General features: G+C 37.5%; 1 protein-coding gene across 2 annotated transcripts in view; it reads left to right on the top strand.

Moving 5' to 3' along the window:
* PDE4D (phosphodiesterase 4D) overlaps window positions 1-23,628 on the top strand; it is a 1,410,663-nt gene that overhangs the window by 471,040 nt on the left and 915,995 nt on the right. For both annotated transcript variants that reach the window (XM_042939546.1, XM_042939553.1), the window contains one exon: window positions 2,322-2,551. In XM_042939546.1, coding sequence (XP_042795480.1) covers window positions 2,322-2,551 — 230 coding nt within the window. The remainder of the gene's footprint in view (window positions 1-2,321; window positions 2,552-23,628) is intronic.

Here is a 23,628-nt window from a genome sequence, read left to right as displayed (position 1 = left end):
TTTCTCTTAGATTCTACATAGAGGTGAGATCATACAAAATTTGTTTTTTTCTGACATATTTCACTTAGCATAATGCTTTCAAGGTGCATCTGTGTTGTTAGAAATGGCAAGACTGCCTCCTTTGTAAGGGCATTATTATTAATGTTGTTCTGCAAAGCAAGTAGAGTCCTCAAAGCACAGATTCGCAGAATCTGGATCTTTGTATCTAGGTTTGAAACAAATGAACTTTTATTTTAGCTTAGACCTTTTCTTGACCTTCTTGTTGCCCTTATTTTATTCTACTTATGCATAAAATTAGATAATAAAATCCATGGGTGAACAGAGTACGCTATTGCCTATCTTTTCACATTTTTCAAGGTCTAAACCAGAAACAGACAAATTCTCTATATGGAAATGATATGGATAAATAAAGTATCAAAGGCAGTATAGTGCTCTGAAAATATAAAGGAAATTAGCTTGGATTATAATAATACTAGCTGCCATTTTGTTGAGTGCAAACTGCACTAGTTATTGGTGCTTTAAATACTTCGTATCTCTGGTCCAGACAGTAACTTTGAGTGGTAAAAATCATTATCTTCTGTGTTCAAAAGGACAATGGACCTTACTTATCTAAAGGTATTAGTATAATAAGAAGCGCAACAGAAACTCTAAACTAGGGGTGGGCTCTCCAAAGTCAAGTTTAAAAATGTTTATTTATTTTTGAGTGAGACAGAGAGACAGAGTGAGCTGGTGAAGGGCACAGAGAGAGAGGAACAGAGGATCTGATGTAGGCTCTGTGCTGACAGCACATTGCCCATGCAGGGCTTGAACTCAAACCATGAAATCATGACTTAAGCCGAAGTCGGATGCTTAACCGACTGAACTACCCAGGCACATCTTCAAAGTCAATTATTAAAACACATTTTTTAAGTTTATTTACTTATTTTGAGAGAAAGAGATAGGTAGGGAGAGAGCGCAAGTGGGGGAGGAACCGAGAGAAAGGAAGAGAAAAAGAATCCCAAGCAGGCTCCACGCTGTCAGTGCAGAGCCCACTGTGGGCCTTGAGCTCACGAACAGTGAGATCATGACCTGAGCCAAAATCAAGAGTCGCATGCTACACTGACTCAGCCACCCAGGTGCCTCCAAAGTCCATTTTTAGCATATAATGGACAGCCTAAATTTTGGAGAAGTACTTTGATTCCCAGGAAGAGTTTCTTTACCTGTAAAACTCAGAAGGAAACAAAACTGCTATTTATGACTGTGTATCACATTGCAGGTAGTGAGCAATATACTTTATTATGTTTCTAATAAAGAAACAGAAAACACAGGGAGATTCAGCAGTACTCTAAGAATATGATAGGAGAATGTGGCAATACAGAGACTCTAGAACCCAGCATGTTATCTGGTAACAGTCGGTGATTCTGTCATTCTGAATACATGGATATAATAAACATTGCTCGAGTAGACTTTCCAACCACTGGGAATTGCTCATGGAACATTATATTTTTTCCAACTAGCATCAAAATAATAAGTTTTCTACTTTATTCTAAGCGTGATTTGCCTCTGCATATGGATAATAAGGATCTAATTTGCAAAATTCAGCTATGATCTGCTGGGCTCTCAGCTTTCCTTTTCATGTCCTTTTTTAAATTCCCCTTAAAAAATCTTACTATAAAACTTTGCATAGAATATTTATCCAAGTGACACATAACATGTGAAAATATGTATTATAACTATGGCCCTAAGTATGAAAAGAAAAAGAATATAACTTATTTTCTCCCTTGTTCTTCATAGGCATGTATGTATACCTATGTCATATGTGAAGATATGTATATATTAATTTTCTATAAGTCATCTTTTAGAAGGTAGAAAACTATTTTGACTTGCCCTTGATTTTATAGAATTCATGCACGGAGTTAATAAATTCTAATATTATTGGAGATCAGTTAACTGCAACCACTGATCCTTATCTAAATATATTGATGAACAAATTTATTCTTTTGAAAATAAATCTAGATTTCAGTTATTAGTTCTGATCTTTTCATAAAATATTTCTGTTAGTATTGTTGCTTCATTGTTATATATATATATATATATATATATATATATATATACATATATATATACACACACACACACACAAAATAAATGTTATATATATATAACAAAATAAATGTTATATATATATATATATACACACACACAAAATAAAATACAAATTATATATATATAATAAAATAAAATTAATATATTTTTTCATATATAATTTCCCTTAATTTCTCTCTCCAAAAGTGTAAAGCCATCATTATTGAGTACTGTACTTTCTTCACCTTTTGTCTTAGGCTTCTGAGGAAACACTGCATTCCAGTAATGAAGAGGAAGACCCTTTACGAGGAATGGAACCCTATCTTGTACGGAGACTTTCTTGCCGCAATGTTCAGCTTCCCCCTCTTGCCTTCAGACAGTTGGAACAAGCAGACTTGAAAAGTGAATCAGAGAACATTCCCAGACCGACCAGCCTCCCTCTGAAGATTCTACCACTGATTGCTATCACTTCTGCAGACTCCAGTGGGTGAGTGCCTCTGGGCAACATTTTCCCGTTTTATATTTTGGATGGTGATTGTTATCTTTGGTCTTTTGAGATTTTGTGGCTCATTGCCTGATTTGATTGGGAGGAAAATGTCTCTACCTCTACAGGAGAAGCTGTTTTAGTCAAACGGTTTTACACAGAGCAGTTGAACAGGTATTGGTGAATGAGAATAAACATCTAAGAAAGGAGACTTGGACTTGGAAAATTAAAATGGTCATATGTGATTTAATAAAAAAAATTCTTAACACATGAGAACTAATTAACACATTAATACATAGGCATACATATCTGGAAACAGTAGGCCATGTTCACTGATGCAAAATGAATTTTGAATCAAGAATAGATTGCCATGTAATAAGAATCCAAGGAAATAAGCAATTATATTCAGGAGGCTAGTAATTTGGCCTTTGACACATCAAGGTGTTGCTTACCAGAATACTGTTTCAGTTCCCAAAAGGAGGTGGTTTTATATAGTGTTAGTTATGGAAGGATCACGCACAGTCGCTGTCTCCATCATTCAATAACTTTTGTATTGCTGACTTTGCAGAATAGTTGTGTTTTTGTTCTTTCTCTGCTCTTTAGCAATGGAGGTTTTACTCTTTAAGAACAATGTTGCCAGGTAAACATTGAGAAAGAAAGTATGGATAATGGGCACATCCATTCTTTGCTGTTTTGGTCAGCTGCATTTTTAAGAAGATTGAATAGGAAAGAAAGGAAGAAGCCAGTGGCCCATATTTGGAAAGACTCTAGAGCATTCGCTAAGATTATGAGAACAAAGCAATTTGTTAGGTGACAAATGTGATTCTTCCCCATTCTCCGCCAAATTGAAGGCATGTCTAGGAAAGGTGCTTCTGGATTTGCCTAGAAGTTGTTAGAAAAGTTGTAATTAGAAGCAATTTTGCTAGTAACTGCCTTCTGTGATACTGAGTTTAGTTTGAATTGTTACAGACCAGTTCAAAGGACTTGTGTTATTAAAAGGTATGAAGAAATTACTACTAGGTAAGTAGGAATATACCAAATTCTTAAAGAAATGGAAAGTGGAAATATGTGTCTAGTTGTCTTTGGTTTTTGTTTTTGATGAATCATGTATGTAAGGAAGATTGTACACTTATTGATCAAACACACTGAAGCAGTTGGGAATTTTATATGGCAGCTTGACCTGAACATTGTTTGAAAAATACTGTCTCAAAAAACTGATTTCCCCTCTCTTTGGGATCAAAGATGAACTACTACTGTTCATCTGTGTATAGGGCAGGATTCCCAGATATCAGGGATTGAGTCAGGGGTCACCAAGATTTCCCCTAGATTCCATGATTTGCTAGATGAGCTCGCAGGACTCAGCCAATAGTCCTATTCATGGCTGAGATTTATTACAGCCAAAGAACACAAAGCAAAATCAGCAAAGAGAAAGGCACATGGGGCAAAATCTGGAGGAAAGCAGCCGGAAGCTTCCTAGAGTCTCCAATTACAGTAGAGTCAGACAGGATGCCCTTAATTCCTCTAGAAGTGAGCTGTGACAACACCTGTGAAATGTGTCACCGGAAAAGTCTTATACCAGAAAAACCTCTGAAAGACTTGGTGCTTGTATGAGGAATGTGAAACGGTGCAAAGCACAGAAAGATAAGGAGGTTGGCAGGGGCTAAGGATAGGGAAATGGGAAATTGCTATTCAATGGGTATATCATTTGAATTATGCAAAATGAATCAGCTCTAGAGATCTGTATCATTATGCCTATAATGAACAACATTGTGTTGTGCGCTGAAAAATTGGTCAGGGGAGATCTTATGCTAAATGTTCTTACCACAATTAAAAAAAAAGCAAGGTAAAAACCCAGGAAATAAAAAATAGACTCAGTGCCCAGAATTTTTACTGGGGGCTGGTCACTTAGGCACCCTCTATCCAGCCTATGCCTAAATTTCAGATTCCAAGAAGGAAAGCAGTTGTTCAGCACAAACCACTTTTTTTTTTTCTCTTTTAGAACCAGGTTAGGCACAGTGAATGTCTGTTAACATTTAGGGAATGGTGGGCAGTCTCCTGAAATCCCAGTTTCTAGATACCAGCCAAGGGCAAACTTTCAAACAGGCTTTTCTGAAGATAATGTCACAGGCCTGATGTTAACTCTTTTCTGCACAGCAGGTTTATCTTAGAATCATTATCTTGTTTTGTCTACATTTGAGTAAGAAGAGAATATAGTTAAAATTTAAATAAATTTCAGCTGTGATGCATTCATTTAACTTTGATATCTAAAAGAATTCGATGGCTAACCATGATTTCTCATTCAAACCTCATGTTATATCATCTGCTATTAAAAGAAAATAATGCAATAGATCTAATATATCTCTATGTAGTTGGCCATGTATATAATTAAAATTCTTAGGTAAAAACCTAACTCAATTAGTTACATTTAAATGTGTTGCTAAAAACAAATAGTCTCTAAGTGCCAAATAGAGAATTGTCAGTATGGTTATACTTACGTTGGTTCAAAGTTTGTTTCCTTCTTAATAAGAATCTAAGAATCAAGTGTAAGTGAAATTGTGCTTACCATTTGCAAACTTATTCAGTATTTTGGAGGAAAGAGTTTGTCTTTTAGAAAGGTGAAACCAGGGTAATTTATACATGAAGGCAGCCAGGAGAAACCATGGACAAGCGTGACTAACAAGAAACAAAGACTAAGAATGTATGAAAGGGACTATTATTACATTCTGAGGCAAAAATTATTTGTGAATTGAGTATTTGAGAACTATAAAAATCAGGTGTATAATTTTCTGGAATATCTAAGCTTTGGAAGGGAAGCAGAAGGTAAAGTTAGGGCTTACATCCTGTAGCCACTTCAGTTAACCAAACCCCCAGATTCCTTCAGAGAAAGGGCTAATGGGGAGTTGAGACTATTTTAGCCAAGTTGTCTCAGTTCCTTGTTGTTGAAGGTAAGCCTGCCACCAGGTCTCTTCATCAACCTACATTGAGACACGGGTAATTGTAAATCTTTGATGGGAAAGGAGGCTTTTCATGTCCTTTGGATTTATTTTCCTTAATTTCTTAACATCATAACTTTTTGTTCTTTCTTCCTGTGTATCAGCACACCAGAAACTTGCTCTGTCAGGTATCACACAGTGGGTCTGGAGGCTTATGCGACACCTTTAGAAAGACACAGTGTGGCCCCAAGAGTAACTATTTTTTGAAGGGAACTTTGGCCTGCAGCTATTACCTTCCTAATGAAGTGCCTGGGTCAAGATACTGAAATTGAGAGAGCCTTTTAGAATGAACAGTTCCACAGTTCTACTTTGGGTTGTTTTGACCAGGTGCTTTAAATGTGTTCAAATGTATGCCGTTTAACAACACTCTATAAATAAGCCTAACGTGTCTGAGCTTTTGTGTATTGTGATTAAGCAACCTTTACAAACTTTCAAGGATGACAAAACAGAATTGTAAGATCTGAGGTGTTGAAAACCTTCAATGTATCCATCAGTTAGCTTTCCATATGGGATAGGGTCACTTTGACTTCAGGGCTGTGTATTGACTCTCACAGAAGAAGGACATCTGTTAATGGCTTGAAATGCTATGAACTACGGAATGGGAAAAGATATTTGCAAATGACATATCAGACAAAGGGCTAGTATCCTAAATCTATAAAGAACTCACCAAACTCCACACCTGAAAAGCAAATAATCCAGTGAAGAAATGGGCAGAAAACATGAATAGACACTTCTCTAAAGAAGACATCCAGATGGCCAACAAGCACATGAAAAGATGCTCAACATCACCCCTCATCAGGGAAATACAAATCAAAACCACACTCAGATACCATCTCACACCAGTCAGAGTGGCTCAAATGAACAGGAGACTATAGATGTTGGAGAGGATGTGGAGAAACGGGAACCCTCTTGCACTGTTGGTGGGAATGCACACTGGTGCAACCACTCTGGAAAACAGTGTGGAGGTTCCTCAAAAAATTAAAACTAGATCTACCCTATGACCCAGCAATAGCACTGCTAGGAATTTACCCAAGGGATACAGGAGTGCTGGTGCATAGGGGCACTTGTACCCCAATGTTTACAGCAGCACTTTCAACAAGAGCCAAGTTATGGAAAGAGCCTAAATGTCCACCAACTGATGAATGGATAAAGAAATTGTGGTTTATATACACAATGGAATACTACTTGGCAATGAGAAAGAATGAAATATGGCCTTTTGTAGCAACGTGGATGGAACTGGAGAGTGTTATGCTAAGTGAAATAAGTCATACGAGAAAGATACCATATGTTTTTACTCTTATGTGGATACCGAGAAACTTAACAATAGACCATGGGGGAGGGGAAGGAAAAAAAGAAGTTAGAGAGGGAGAGAGCCAAACCATAGGAGACTCTTAAAAACTGAGAATAAACTGAGGGTTGATGGGGGGTGGGAAGGAGGGGAAGGTGGGTGATGGGCATTGATGGGCGTTGAGGAGGGCATCTGTTGGGATGAGCACTGAGTGTTGTATGGAAACCAATTTGGCAATAAATTTCATATTAAAAAAAAGAAATGCTATGAACTTGGCAAAGAAATAATTTGGAATGTCATAGATTTTCATATTTCTCTCTTAAGTGTTTTTTCTCCGTTTACATTTTTTAATGTTTACATTTTATTTTTGAAAGAGAGAGAGAGAGACAGAGAGAGCATGAATGGGAGAGGGGCAAATAAAGAGGAGGACAGGATCTGAAGCAGGCTCTGTACTGGCAGCAGCAAGCCCAATGTGGGGCTTGAACTCACGAACTTTGTGATCATGACCTAAGCTGAAATTGGACACTCGACTGACTGAGCCACCCAGGTTCCCTCTCCATCTAAGCTGTCAGCCCAGAGTTTGATGCAGGGCTAAAATTCATGAACCATGAGATCATGACCTGAGCTGAAGTCAGGCACTCAGCCAACTGAGCCACCCAGATGCGCCATAATTTTTTTTTTTTTTTAAGGGATAGTTTACACGCAGTAGAATATGCAACTCTTAAGTATATATCTCGATAAAATTTTATGTATTTATACACCCATGTAATCACCATGTAGTTTGCTAACTCCTATCACTGAAAATTAGTTTGGCCCCTTCTTGGACATCATATAAATAGGATTGTATCGTAAGCACTCTTTGTGTTTGTCTGCTATCACTTAAAATGCTTTCTGATATTTATCCATATTGGTGTATGTATCAATAGTTTGCTCTTTTTTATTGTAGTGCAGTATTCCACTGTGTGAGCATACCATAATTTATTTATGTACACTCTCTTATTGATGGACATTTGAGATATTTCTTGTATGGGGAGCATGTATTATGAGTAAAATTGCTGTGTACTTTTGCATACAAGTCTTTTGGTGGACATATGCAATTATTTCTCTTGGTTATATTCCTAGGGGCGTAATGTCGGAGTCATAGGTAAGCATATGTTTATTTTAGTTACTGCCTAACAATTTTCCAAGTGATATACTATTTTACTCTCCCGCTGGCCATGTGTGGTAGTTCCATTTGCTCTGCATCCTCAACCTCACTTGGTGTTCTTAATGTTTCATTTTATCAGTTCTGGTGAATGTGTAGTGAGCAGTATCTTACTATGCTTTATATTATTCTGATGACAGGTAGTGTTGTTTAGCTACTAATATATTTATTTAACTTATGAATAACGTATTTTATGCTATGCCCATTTAAAAATTTATTCAGCTTTTCTTTCACTTACTGATTTCTGGTGGCTGTTTATATATTCTAGAGTCCTCTGTTGGATATATGCATTATAAAATATCTTCTCTCAGACCATTGCTTCCATTTTTACTTTGTATTTACTTCTAATGGTGGTAACAGTAAGGACCTCTGAAATGTGTGCACATGTGTGTGAGTATGTGTGTGTGTGTGTGTGTAGGGAAAAGTGTAATAGTGAGAGGTCAAGGAAATGAGGATAAGAGAGATGGCAATGGAGTGGGACAAAGGAGAAAGGAGAATAAGCAGATGAAGGGGAAAGAACAGTGAAAAGGAAAAGAGGGCAGTGTGTAAGGTGGAGAGGAAAATGGAAGGGGAAAATGGACACAGCTTAATAAAAGGAAAACAGGTGATAAGAAGGACTCTTAACCTGAAGGGAAGTTTTTCTTAGAGACAAGGACAGTTGTCCCTTGAACATTGAATGGTAGCAAATGGGACATCTTAATGTACTAAGGGGGCAGACACAGAAACATGGAGAATGAAATGACCTTTTTGTGGTGGCAGAGTAGTAAGTGGTTAGGATGCAGACAGGTTGAATTTGCATTCTACCTCACCACTTACTACCTCTGTGACCTTGGGAAAGTTACTTAACCATTCCAACTTTGTAATATTTCAAGGGCAAAATCGAAATAATGGAAGTCCCTGCCTCATGGGTTTGCTGTGAGGATAAAATACTTAGTACTATAAGTACCTAATATGTAATAACATCAGCTACTGCTACTGCTACACTTATTTAGGAAAATATTAGAAGAGATCATGTTTGTTTTTGTTGCATTTGTTGGTTTCCTCTTCTTTTTACTTGCTTCAATTGGGTAACAACCCTTACTGACTTCTACATATTTCTCTGGCCAGCATCCTCAAGAATTAGGAGCTTTCGCTGGTCGCATCTCTCACCCTGACTTAACTTTCCCTGGGTGGTTCATGTTCCTCCAGATACTTTGAGGAGGGTTTAGCTTGCCATACCTGTGGAGATTGCTCCCTGCACACAGATAAGAAGTTGTGGGAGCAGAGGGCTAGTACGGGGGAGTAGTGTTAAGTCTCTCTAGCTGTGTTTCACTACTGCATCAGCTATAATAAAATGAGAGCCAAGGAGCAAGTTTTACCCTTGTGACATGATGACACATCCCTAGATGGATGTGTATGCAGGAATATGCATGAGTAGAGAATATTAGAAACAATTTCTCATCACTAGTGTCCTATTACCTGTCTAGAGAAGTACTCTGTGTGCATTTGTATTACTGTGTTCAAAAAAAAAAAAAAAAAAAGAAAAGAAAAGAATTTAAGGGAAGAAGTGGTCACTCTTAGAAATAAAACAGACTCACCAACACAGGGAGAGAGACTACTTTAGTCAAATAAGGGTTCATTTTACAAGGATCTTCTAGAAATACTTACATGAGTTATGTGCTATTCGCAGAGGAGCTGGTCTCAGATGCTAGTTAAACATTGATTTTCTGATGAACTACCTATCATCTAGTGTTCCTGAGTACACACAGTACATTAGAGTGAACATAAAAAAGGTAATTTTCTGTATTTTGTTACTGAATCAAATTCAAACAAAAGGAAAACAGAAAACAAAAAGAAATCCAAACAAAAGAAAAACAGAAGCCTAGTTAAGGAGACATATCTTATCTTTGAAATTTGATCTTAATTTAAGAAGGTATTAACAGTGGGCATTCCATCTTTGGAATATGGGCATTCCATCTTTGGCATATTTTGAATCTAAGGAATTAAGAAGCTAAAGGGCTGTATTTCAGAGTGTACCCACAAGACTTGCACCTTCATATTGGATCTGTGCTCAAATTTTGAGACATTTATCTGGTAAGTTCTTATTGAAAGCTGTGTGGAAGATCTATAGGCGAAACTTTTCAAATTGAAAATGGGCACACATAATTGTGATTGTGAAATATTCCTTAGAAATACAGTTTCTTGGGCTAGATTTGGAGTTAAAAGTAATGAAGGCAAAGAAATTGGGAAGCAATACTTCCAAGAGTCTTGATGATACTGTGAGAAAGAAACTGGGTTCCTTTGTCTTTGATTTATTCAAGTGTTAATTTATGGGCATAGTGTTTGTCAAAACTTCCCAGAACACCCATAAAATATTGCAAGCCTTTTGTTTCTGAAACATTTGCTCTGTGTAATTAAATCTGGTTTCATTTTTGCTTTGAAATTGGTGATTTTCAAGATTAAAATTAGACTGTAAGACTGATAGAACACTTTATCTTTAATATATAGTATCTTGAGGAACCACATCTTTTTTTTCCAGAATCAGTAGCAATTCTTGGATCTAACCTAAAATAAACAGCTAAATAACACTGACTTTATTCCTCCTACATCATAGAATCTCTGAATGTTTTATGAAGTCTGTCATGCCCTAAATTTACAAAAGAATAAGATAATTATCAAACTCCAATTTCTTTTTCAGACTACAATAGTACCTTTTCATTCTTGTAGTACTTCCTGGCATTCTAATTACGGATACCCCAATGGACTGACACTATACCACAGTATTTTACTCTATATATGTATGTCACTAAAGTAACATGTACCAAGGAAGGGTTTATGTTTATAGCCAAAATTTCTATGTCACCAGGCTCTCACGTTCTTAAAAACGCTAAAGAGGGTGCTGACTTTGCACGTGTTTCCAAACCTTTTTTATGCTAACTTTACTTGTTTTATTGTATAGATTGGTTGCGAATTCTATATTTCCCCAAAATGATCCCAGTGAAGTATTTGTTTTGCTATGAAAAGTTGATTGAAGAACACAGTACTATGGCCTGCAGAGTGCAGAGCTGAATAAAAGCACTTTATTTTTGTTCAGGAATTGTAATTTTCAGCTCCTCAGATAGCTTGTTTTCCGTAAACACCCCCCTGCCTGACCATCCTTACATAATCCAGAATTATTCATCATTGAAGTTTTTAGAGAGAGTTGACATTCTTTAAAAGTCATATTCTTTTGACTTGCAATATTATGTTCATAAAAAAAAAAACCTTGGTGAAAACACTCTTAGTGACATTCGTTTAATTATTATGTATATACTGCATAATGTATCCACTGATTCAAATTTAATAATGACTGCAGAGCACTACTCTGAGAAATCCAGAACAAGAACATGTGTTCAGCTAAAATTTAGGAAAGGACCAAAATATAAAAATATCCCCTCCCCCCTGCAATGAGCACTACCAAAGATCAAAGAGATTTCATTAAAATAAAACTGTATATAGGAAAGGAACTAGGAAACGTATGATCTGTGTTTCTGTTGTTGTTTGCTTTGGTTTGGTTTTGCTGAAAATCCTGGCAAGATGGTTAGAAGTTTTTTTTTTTTTTTAACAATTTAAGACTTAGGTATCATTTGTCATACCTATTTATCTCATTTGTTTAGAATCTTATATCCATTTAACAGAAGATAGACAATGCCAGGCATTTTTAGAGTATTCCAAATCTGTAGAATTCAACTAAAGTAGCATGCCATTTTGTTAAGTTGTTTGATGTCATTTATGTAATTTATCTGGATGATGTATTTGCTTTAGTGGATTAACATCATTTATATTACAGTTGGTAGGTTTGAGCCTGGGAAAGGTAAGACTTTTGCCCACATTTCTAGATGAGTTCTATCTCAGGATATTCTGACTGATATGCCAATGTGATTCCTATAAAAAATTACAGTTAATGCTAAATGTCATAGTAAATAAACATACACACATACATACACACACCCCTTGTTATGTGGAGGCTATATACAGATATTCAAAACTTGAGTATAAATAAATAAATAATTTAAAATATATAATTTACAATGTATAAATAAAATTTAGAATATATGTTTTAGAATAAATAAATATTATATTTCACAATTGACTTTCTGGAACTTTCCCATTTTTTGGTCATATATTTCTTTCTTTTTTTTTTTTAATTTTTTTTTTAACATTTATTTATTTTTGAGACAGGGAGAGACAGAGCATGAACGGGGGAGGGGCAGAGAGAGAGGGAGACACAGAATCTGAAGCAGGCTCCAGGCTCTGAGCTATCAGCCCAGAGCCCGACACGGGGCTCGAACTCACAGACCGCGAGATCGTGACCTGAGCTGAAGTCTGACGCTCAACCGACTGAGCCACCCAGGCGCCCCATTGGTCATATATTTCAAGAGTATTCTCCCTCTTTATTCCTTTGCACCAGTTAATGTTTGACTTTGGCTTTCTTTTTTTCCTAATATGATTTAATTCACATTAATTTTATTTCTTGAAGCCATATATTCGCACTCATGTTATAGAATCAAGTTAAATTTTATAAATATAAAAGAATAACCGCAAGTTATATTGATGAATATGTTCATTTATGCAATCATCTGTTAGTCACGTATTTATGTATACACTTATACATTTATCCAATAAATAGCTAGTGTCTGTACTTTGCTATACACCATGCTATGAACTAAAGATGAGAAGCTCCACAAGACCAGTATAGTCTCTTCCTTCATAGAGTTTAGAACCAGTAGGGCATACAAACAAGAAAATAGGCAACTACAATCCTGTTTGTTAGACGTAAAACACAAAATGACTGAGGACATGGGGTCTAATATGAGGTATCATAGGGGAGCAAACTAATGTAGGCTTATGAGGAACTGACACCTTAGCTGAGATCTAAAAGGAGATGGTACCCAGCAGGGAGAACAGTAGGGACACAGTCTAAGGACAAGAGGAAGCAGTGTTTGCATTCAGATAACTAAATATTTAGCATGGTTAGATAAGCTTGTCATATTGAAGGTGCAGTTAATAATCATTACCATTAATTTTTCTTGTAACCAACATCTGAGTGTTTGGAATATTCTCTAGTAGTGCTGAGCATCCAAGGTATAGGCGCCAACTAGGGAGTTGGTTTGATCCAAAATTGGAAAGTGGAGATGCAGTGTTTGAAAAATAGAGAAAGGGAATTGGGGGTATTTGCATGAGAATGAAAGAAGGGATGAATTGTGGCAACTAAGCTGGAAATGGAAATGAGTGAATATAAGAAGGTGTAGATATAAAAAGAATTCAGGTCTCTTGAGGCCCCTGTGGTAGCAAACAGGTGAAATTAGAATAACTGAACAGGCTGAAAGGATGGGAAGTTAGATTTGGAGGACAGCATGTTTGAACGTTAAGATTTAAGTGTTGAGGGTAATTAAAGATGTTTTCAAGATGTAGGGGGATGCTAGGGAAGAGGGTGCTGCAGTGGGAAAGAAACAGTTGAGGAACTGAGAGACTTAGACATGAGGTGACTCTTCTACCTGGACACTGAGGTCAAATAGCAAGATTCAGGATGTCAAAGTGCTAAAAAGTTAGACACTTTTCAGTCAATGGGACATAGTGACCAGGGAGACTGGCAGAAGGCATTGATGAAGCAGAGTTGATTGGCATGAATGTCAAAGCAGGGCTTCACAAAAGGGAGGAAGAGTAACAATCAGTAAGTTAACGTGAATAACTAGGAGAGCACTGAACCCATCTCGGGGAAAGGCACTGGGCCCCCAAAACAAGAGCAGCCTCTCTGTGGTTGCACTGCAGGGAAGTGACCTCCTCTGTGAAGAACCAAGTTGGGAGGAAGGCAGTATGTAGGGCAACTGTTCATCAGTGAGGCTGAAAATGAATGGAAGTCTGTTTACCGTGGAAAGAGGTTTCTAGAAAAATTGAAATACTTGTGAAGAACAAGAATAGTCATTTGAACAGGGGAGAGAAATCATAGAGCAGTGTAAGGATAATGAACTGGAAGAACACAGAGGAGAAGAAGATCTTCTATCTCAGGTGGTTCTCTGACTATTTTGGTTATTATAGCTGAATTCCAAAACGCATTCAAGAATCTGTCCAGCTGTCCTTTGACAGATTCAGGGAAGCAGAAGTGTAGCATAGTTACTAATCTTTTGGAAAGGCCACTGAGGTTGTCATACTCCAAATGATCAGGTCCACAATGGCGTTCACTGCTTCTCAGGACTTTCATCTTTTTCATCTTTTGGAAACAGCAGCAGCTGTGGTTTTGGGGGAATTTTGCGTCTTTCAAGTTACTCCGCTGTGTCCTAGATATAGGCTGTGGAGTATGGTGAAGGATCTGATCTTTTTTTTTAATGTGTATTATCTTTTCAGTCAGAGTATTATTCTATGTTAAACAACTGTTTTTTTTTAATATTTAGCTGTAATTATTTTTCCAGTTATAATAAGAACTTAGGTATTTTGAATAGCATTAGGGTTTTTATTTTGAGGATTTCCTTTATTAGAAATGATCATTGTCTTAATACTGTTTTCTTAAATATTCTTAAATACTATTTCTGGTATTCAAGCATTATTCTAGTTCATCATGCTACCAATTGTAGCAGTGAAATCTATAGTGAGATTGAAATTTTTTGAAAGTTTATTTATTTATTTTGAGAAAAAGAGAGAGAATCCCAAGCAGGCTTCACATTGTCAGCACAGAGCCTGATGCAGGGCTTGAACCCACAAACCATGAGATCATGACCTGAGCCAAAACCAACAGCCAGATGTTCAACCATCTGAGCCACCCACATGGCCCTAGAGTAAAATTGAATTTTTAAAAAATGGTTATTGATTCATTTTGAGAGACAGAGAGAGGGAGAGAGGGAGAGAGAGAGAATCCCATGCAGGCTCCATATTCACTGTGGAGCCTAACACATGGCTCAATCCCAAAACTATGAGATCGTGACCTTAGCTGAAATCAAGAGACAGAAACTCGAATGACAGAGCCACCCAGGTGCTCCTAGAGTGAAATTGAACTTGATGTGGACAAATATTATTTGTAGAAAACTTTCTTCAGTAGATTGAGCTACTAATGTAAAATGAAACACCAGAAAGGCATGTCTGTATGGCTTTTCCCTTAACTTGGATATTACATATTATTTTCAAACTTTATCTTCTAGCACACTGTGTTCATGCTAATACTAACTTAAATCTACCTGATAAAGTTGCATGGCTAAGACCTGGGACTAAAATTCTTGATATCATGCCTCTTCAAATGTAATTTTTATTTCTTTTCTGTAACCTTGAGAAGGTCATTTTTCTCTGTGTTTATCCTCACCATCTGAAATAGTATTTTTGACAAGAATTCAGCAACTGTGGAGTATATCGTATTTATAGAATGCCTAGCAAAGGGTATTAGTTGTACTCTACAGAGACCCAAGCAGAAAGGGCTCCATTCATCTTAAGAAGAAATGTAAAAGTTAATTGATTTTCAAAGGATAACTGTAACAAAAAGGACCAGAACCCACATTGTCTTATTTTAGTTTATAACTTCTGGTATGTTCCATTAAATATCCACTGAAAAATCTGAAGTGAGGGCTAATGATTTTAGGTTTATTTAGTATTTTTTATAAAACTGCTTTATAAGTGAAAGTCATTCTTTGCAGTTGGCAGAAACAGTGAATGGATGGTAATGAAAATTCACATTCATGGACCATTATCTCATCATTAAGATGATCATTATGATAACTAGATGGTACCGTGGAAGTGCTTGGGGCCTTTTGGGAAGAAAAGCAAAACACACTAGCGCATTTGTGTTAAAGTTACAGCACTGTAAAATATATGCCTGCATGTGGCTAAGAACTGGAAAGGAATATGAAAGTTAATTAAATTTTTTGGAATAACAAGATTGTGGTTATTTTTTTTTCTGTCTTGATTTCTCTTAAAAGTATGTGTTTTTCTGTTCAGTAAAATTATAGTAAGAATTGGATTCATGATTTATTTGTAGTTTAATTCATCCAAATATATATTGAGCCTTTGGTTTATGATATATACTGTTTTAGGTTCTGAGAGTGTATTTATGAACACATAAAAATAAAATGCTTGGTATTTTGTTTCTCACATGTAATTCAATAGACTTTTTATTTTTTTGGCAAACATGGAGGGGGAATACTGGGGTTTCAGAGTTATCTTGATCATGTTGTGTAACCATGTCTCTGTTTGTAGGCAAGTCCCTAAAAAGATCACCAGCAGAATCTACTGATTAAGCAAAACGAAGTATTAGTCTCATTGGAATAGAGAACACCACCTTTAACCTTAGAAATATTTCAGAAGGGGGAAATAGAAAAAAGATGTTTATAGAATTTTAGGGTCTGGTCTTGCTAAGTGGAAAAATCGTTGGGATTGTGCCTAATTTAAAGACTAATAGCTTTGGATTAATGAAGTCTTGAAGTGAAGTGTGAGGGTCTTAAAGTGAGCTCTGATGAACAAACTGTTAATTTTGATAAATAAGCTCTTTTTTTTTTTTTTTTTTTGGTTTACAGTATTTCCAGGAAAAAGCATTCCCTGAAGCAAGTACCTAAGTTATTTTTATCTGGTCCCACAATTTGTTTAGCACTAAAGCAGGCACTTAAGCTTTGACCACAAATTGTGGAGCACCGAGGCAGGAAGGTATTTTGGTTGTAGTTCTTACCACCTTCTCCGTGAGTGAGTCTAGGTGCTATCATCTGAATGTTTATTCCCTACTCCCCAAACTCATAGTTTGAAATCCTAACCCCCAAGGGGATGGTATTAGGATGTGGGAACTTTGGAAGGTGATTAGGTCATGAAGGTAGAACCCTCATGAATGGAATTAGTGCTCTTACAAAAGGAGGCCCTAGAGAGTTCCTTCACCCAGTTAAGGATATGGTGAGAAAATTATCTGTGGACTAGGAGACGGGCTCTCAGTAGACAACAAACCTGCCAGTGCCTCGATCTTGGAATTCCCAGGCTCCAGGACTGTGAAAATAAATTTGTTCTTTTTTTTATTATTGATTGATTGATTGATTGATTGAGGCAGAGGGCACGAGTGAGTGAGAGGACAGAGAGAGAGGGAGGGAGAGAGAGAGAATCCCACGCAGGCTCTGCACTGTTATTGTGGAGCCTGAAGCGAGATCATGACCTGAGTCAAAGTTGGATGCTTAACCAACTGAGCCACCTAGGTGCTCCAAATTTCTGTTCTTTATATGTCACCCAGTTTATGGTATTTTGTTATAACAGTCTCAATGGATTAAGACACTAGGTTTATACTCATTTAGCCAGACATTGTAAGAAGATAGATGCTCTGTACCCTCTTTTTTTTTTTTAATAAACTTATATTACTGTCACTCCATTTATTCTTGGGAATAAAATCCTGGGGATAGACAAAAGGATAAGAATTCAAGGAAGTTAACATCCTGAAGTAGAAAACTGGTTTGGTTGGTAAGTATCCAACGCTCTTCTTTTTTGGATGGGATCTCAGAGTAGGTAGGAGAGAGGGCCTAGCCTTCCACAGGGAAGCTACGGGGGACAGATATTCCTTCTGCACACCTCGCTGGCAGTTAGATCTCAGCATGGTCAATCTGTTACCTCTAGCCAGGACTTCAAATCTTGAGGGGATGGCTTAGACCCACCATGACATGTGGCACTACTGAGTGGAAAATTAGTAGTATGGTGGTTTTGGCTGATGACAGTGTGAGAAGCAGTGTACATGCCTGGCTGGTGAGCACCAGAGTCCTAGGCAGACGGATGGTGTGGTTGCACCCTGGCAGCTCATTACTCCCCTGGATCCCACTCATGTCTGGTTCTACCAACTCCCTGTCTACTCTATAGTCTATAGGACTATAGTCTATAGGGCTATGGTGTATAGGATTTCTATCCTATATATTTTTGTGAATTCCTTTTTCTGCTAAAGTTCATCAATATTAATTTCTGTTGTTTGCAACCCAGAACCCTAACGTGTACACAGCCTTTAATGAATTTATTATAAGGCTTTATCACTCTAGAAACTAAAGTATGGGCAGGGCTCTGAGTTTTTGAGAATTTTCACTGTAAAATCAATAGTAAAAGCTGGTAAGGAGGAACCAAAGTCAAACATTGAATTGTCATGTCATTCCATTGCTTTTACATACAAAGGTAACAAAAAAGGGGGTGGTAGAAAGAAAAATCTTTCAAGATGTCCCTGGAAAAGTTTCTGAAACTCTCAGTAAGGAGACAGGGACAAGGTTTCATCGTAATTGTTCCTTCCTGGCTGTTCGAGCTGGTAGGCTTAAAATGGACTCCTAATGAGAGTGATTTGCACTGCAATTAATTAAGTGCATGAAATTACAAACTGCATGTCTTTTCTCTCTGGAGAATATTCTTCCTCTATAAGTACTACTTTATTTTAATTTCTCTCCCTCTCTTAAAAAAAAGTTTTCCCTGAAGGAAAATTAACTCTGTTGTACTTCTCTCTAACTCTTCCTTATATGTGGTACTAAGCTTATCAGAGTTGTTCTTGATATAAAATTTTGAAGACAGTTGTGAGGAGAAAGATGAGAAACTGTCTGTTAAACTTTTGTTACAGGTGTCCTTGTCCTTTAGAAGTCATTTATCTTTGTTGTAGTGTGTGTGTGTGTGTGTGTGTGTGTCTGCACATGTGTGAACACATTTGTACGGTCTACTTGAGAAGAACTATTTCAGAGAGAGATGTTTTCCAAAACCTTACCATCAATCTGCAGAGTCAACTGCAGAGAGGGCATAGACATGCAACCTCCACAGTCTCAGAAACCCTTGCATGTATACCTTTCTTTCTTTCTTTTCTTTTTTTTTTTTTTTTTTGGAGATACAAATGCTTTTTTTTTTTTTTTTTTTTTTTTTTAATTTAAAGTGGTTTCCATACAACACCCAGTGCTCATCCCAAAAGGTGCCCTCCTCAATACCCATCACCCACCCTGCCCTCCCTCCCACCCCCCATCAACCCTCAGTTTGTTCTCAGTTTTTAACAGTCTCTTATGCTTTGGCTCTCTCCCACTCTAACCTCTTTTTTTTTTTTTTTTTTCCTTCCCCTCTCCCATGGGTTTCTGTTACGTTTCTCAGGATCCACCTAAGAGTGAAACCATATGGTATCTGTCTTTCTCTGTATGGCTTATTTCACTTAGCATCACACGCTCCAGTTCCATCCACGTTGCTACAAAAGGCCATATTTCATTCTTTCTCATTGCCACGTAGTATTCCATTGTGTATATAAACCACAATTTCTTTATCCATTCATCAGTTGATGGACATTTAGGCTCTTTCCATAATTTGGCTATTGTTGAGAGTGCTGCTATAAACATTGGGGTACAAGTGCCCCTATGCATCAGTACTCCTGTATCCCTTGGGTAAATTCCTAGCAGTGCTATTGCTGGGTCATAGGGTAGGTCTATTTTTAATTTTCTGAGGAACCTCCACACTGCTTTCCAGAGCGGCTGCACCAATTTGCATTCCCACCAACAGTGCAAGAGGGTTCCCGTTTCTCCACATCCTCTCCAGCATCTATAGTCTCCTGATTTGTTCATTTTGGCCACTCTGACTGGCGTGAGGTGGTATCTGAGTGTGGTTTTGATTTGTATTTCCCTGATGAGGAGCGACGTTGACCATCTTTTCATGTGCCTGTTGGCCATCCGGATGTCTTCTTTAGAGAAGTGTCTATTCATGTTTTCTGCCCATTTCTTCACTGGGTTATTTGTTTTTCGGGTGTGGAGTTTGATAAGCTCTTTATAGATTTTGGATACTAGCCCTTTGTCCGATATGTCATTTGCAAATATCTTTTCCCATTCTGTTGGTTGCCTTTTAGTTTTGTTGTATACCTTTCTTTCTTAATAGTCTCTTTCTACCTTAATACAGTATCTTAATTATACTCACAGGTTTTTAACCTCAGTTGTAATTGTATGCCTCAGAATTTATTTCCCTCCTAGAAAAGTATCTATTCTTCAGGGAGTCTGTTGTAGTCAAATAGGATCAAACAAGGCTTTTTAAATTTATGATATAGTAATTGTTTCAATTAACTTAATGGCTTGTTCCAATGTTAATGGTGGAATTGTGAGGAAAAATGAATGGATATATGAGTCTCCCCAATTCTTCAGAATATTCATTCCATATCCAGTACTATCTCTTATAGCTGAGGAAAATCTGGTTAGGTTAACAAAAAATGCAATTGGAATAGTTTAGAAAGAGGTTCTGGTATGGCATTCATCCTTCTGAAGTCCTGAACCTTCTCTGAAGTTATTCCCTTCTTTCTAAAGACACTTCTGCTGACATCTGCAGTGAACTGAAACAGTGACACAAGCTAAAGATTATTATGCCAGAGTAACCCTTACCTGGTATGAAGGAGACCGGAGGTGATAGGTTCTGGGGTCTTGAAGATCCTGAAAAAACTCCAGGTTGATTCTTCATGTAGATCCCTAAACTTGGAGCCTAATTTACCAATTAGGAAATTATATCTTCAGTGCTCTATTGTCTCTGACTTGTTGGTCTGAAAGAGTTAATGTACCTTTAATAAATACAGAAGATCTCTCCTAGGATTATCTTAAACGTGGCAAAAATTGACCTTAGCAATGGTCATCTAAAGTCAGTTCAATGTCACTGTTATAAAATAGCACTATAAAAACTTTGGTTCAAAATAGCATGATCATCATGTAATACCAAGATCTATTATTAAATTGTCAGAGTATTGCTTTAACAATTTGAAGACTATTATTTTTAGAGTAATGATTATGCTTATTAACTGATTAACTGATAAGAAATTGGTAACAAAATCAGAGGATATTTGGAAAACATGAAACATGTACAATGAAACATCTGTACCATTTCTCTTATTTAAAGAGCATTTTTATCCTGGAAAATAACTGACTGCTTCCATTAGCCTCACAACACAACAACAAAATAAAGTTGTCTTTGGATGACTTCTAATTTGCATTTAAATTATCCCCATGGCAGCATTTTGTAAGCACAAGCAAACACAAGATTGTTTGAGTGACATAGGTCTATACACCTGAGAGAGAAATATATCATCTACAAAATTAAAATAATATGGGTTCTAGTAAACACCTCTAAAAAGGAATTATAAGGATCTGCATTTCCTCCTAGAGGTTATCTTTCTAATAATGCTCCAAAAGAAGAACAATTCTAGTATATTTTTCCTTGGAGGGGTCATGGGTCACTGATGCCATTTGAGACATATTGAGGTACAAATCATGTGATTTCCTCAAGTACAATTTGTTTTACTGTTTTTAACTTTTTTAAAGTTTATTTATTTTGAGAGAGAGAGAGAGAGAGAGAGAGAGAGAGAGAAAAGGAGAAAGAGGGAAAGAGAGCAGCAGAGAGGCAGAGAAATTAGGGGAGAGAGAATCTCAAGCAGGCTCCATGCTGTCAGCACAGAGCCTGACATAGGGCTCAATCCCAGGAACTGAGAAATAAATGACCTGAGCTGAAACCAAGAGTTGGATGCTTAGCCCACTGAGCCTCCCAGGAGCCCCATACTGTTCTTTTTTTTCACTTTGGCTTTAATTGTCTTTCTAAAATACTTTTATGTTGTAAACTGGTAATGACCTGAAGATTCAGTGGAGTTGGGGGTAAGTGTTGAGATTTTCACTTGTGAAGGATCAGAGACTGTTAGACAGTTGATAGGGCTAAATCTGCATGCCTGGATCAGGGAAGAGCTGTACCGTTTTTTCCACTTGTACTTCTGCTTAGGAGATGAGTTAAGATCCAGAAAACCAACTTAGACCAGGGATTGGCACACTAGGACCTGCAGGCCAAATCCCACTTGACTTTTGTAAGTTTTCTTTCTTTTTTGTTTTTCCACGTGTTTTTTTGTTTGTTTGTTTAATTTTATTTTTTAAATTTACATCCAAGTTAGTTAGCATATAGTGCAGCAGTGATTTCAGGGGTAGATTCCTTAATGCCCCTTACCCATTTAGCCCATCCCCCCTCCCACAACCCCTCCAGTAACCCTTTGTTTGTTCTCCATATTTAAGTCTCTTATGTTTTGTCCCCCTCCTTGTTTTTATATTATTTTTGCTTCCCTTCCCTATGTTCATCTGTTCTGTGTCTTAAAGTCCTCATATGAGTAAAGTCATATGATATTTGTCTTTGACTAATTTCGCTTAGCATAATACCCTTTAGTTCCATCCATGTAGTTGCAAACGGCAAGATTTCATTCTTTTTGATTGCCAAGTGGTACTCCATTGTGTGTGTGTGTGTGTGTGTGTGTGTGTGTGTGTGTGCGCGCGCGCGCATATATACCACATCTTCTTTATCCATTCTTCCATCCATGGACATATGGGCTCTTTCCATACTTTGGCTATTGTCGATAGCACTGTTCTAAACATTGGGTTGCATGTGTTTCTTCAAAACAGCACACTTGTATCCCTTGGATAAATACCTAGTAGTGCGATTGCTGGGTCGTTCTATTTTTAGGGTAGTTCTATTTTTAATTTTTTGAGGAACCTCCATACTGTTTTCCAGAGTGGCTGCACCAGCTTCCATTCCCACTAACAATGCAAAGGAGATCCTCTTTCTCCATATCCTCGCCAACATCTGTTGTTGCCTGAGAAGTTTTCTTGGAGTGCACGCCATGACTACAGAGTAATTGAGATGGAGCCTGTCTGTCCTGCAGAGCCTAAAATATGCACTGTCTGACCCTTTAGAGACAATGCTGACTGCTGACCTAGACTGTAGGCAGTTACCAAGTAGACAACTTATTAGGAGATTTAGGCTTTTCAAGTATTTACAGAGTATAAATGTCTGTTTCCTGTGGCAGAGAGGAAGGCAAAGAGAGGTAGAGGTGTTATCAGGCACACGCATGCATTCCTTCACTCATTGCAGTTATCAAATGCCATCTCTGAGCCATAGGGGTGATGCCAGGCACTCAAGAGTGTGAAGAGGCAGAGTCCCTGCTTACATGGCGATGGACTGAGATAAAGTACTATTTGATGCAGGCAAATAACCCTGCTGGCTTAGATCTTAAATTTTGGTGAGGGGGGAGGGACAGGGAAAGGGGCATGGTATGTCTGGAGAGGTTGGAATTTTACTTAGAGTAACCAGGGAAGATCTCACTGAGAATGGGGACTTGAGGGAACTAATCATGCTATTTCTGGGCTCCTGAAGTTTTTCTCTAGAGGGCAGAGAAGTGATACAGCAACTGAAGGGCAACATGGAACCACATTCTATTCTCTAAGTTGGAGAATTAACAGTATATTTGTATGCTGATGGGAACTGCCTTAGTCCATTTGGACTGTTATAACAAAGTATCACAGGATGGGTGACTCATGAACAATGAAAATTTATTTCTCATCATTCTGGAGGCTGGGAAGTCCAATATCATGGTGCCACCATGGTTGTGTTCTGGTGAGATCCTTCTTGCTTTATGATGCAATTGGGCTAGAGAGGTGTCTGTCTGTCTGTCTGTCTCTCTCTTTCTCTTTTAATTTGTTTAATGTTTATTTATTTTTGAGAGAGAGAGACACAGTGAGAGTGGGGAAGGAGCAGAGGGAGAGGGAGACACAGAATCCGAAGCAGGCTCTAACTCTAAGCTGTCAGCATAGAGCCTGACATGAGACTTGAACTCATGAACCATGAGATCATG

This window comes from Panthera leo, chromosome A1, assembly GCF_018350215.1.
Source record: "Panthera leo isolate Ple1 chromosome A1, P.leo_Ple1_pat1.1, whole genome shotgun sequence".
In the NCBI taxonomy this organism is placed as follows: Eukaryota; Metazoa; Chordata; class Mammalia; order Carnivora; family Felidae; genus Panthera; species Panthera leo.
Note: the sequence above shows the minus strand (reverse complement) of the source record. Positions and strands in the feature narration are given on the sequence as shown.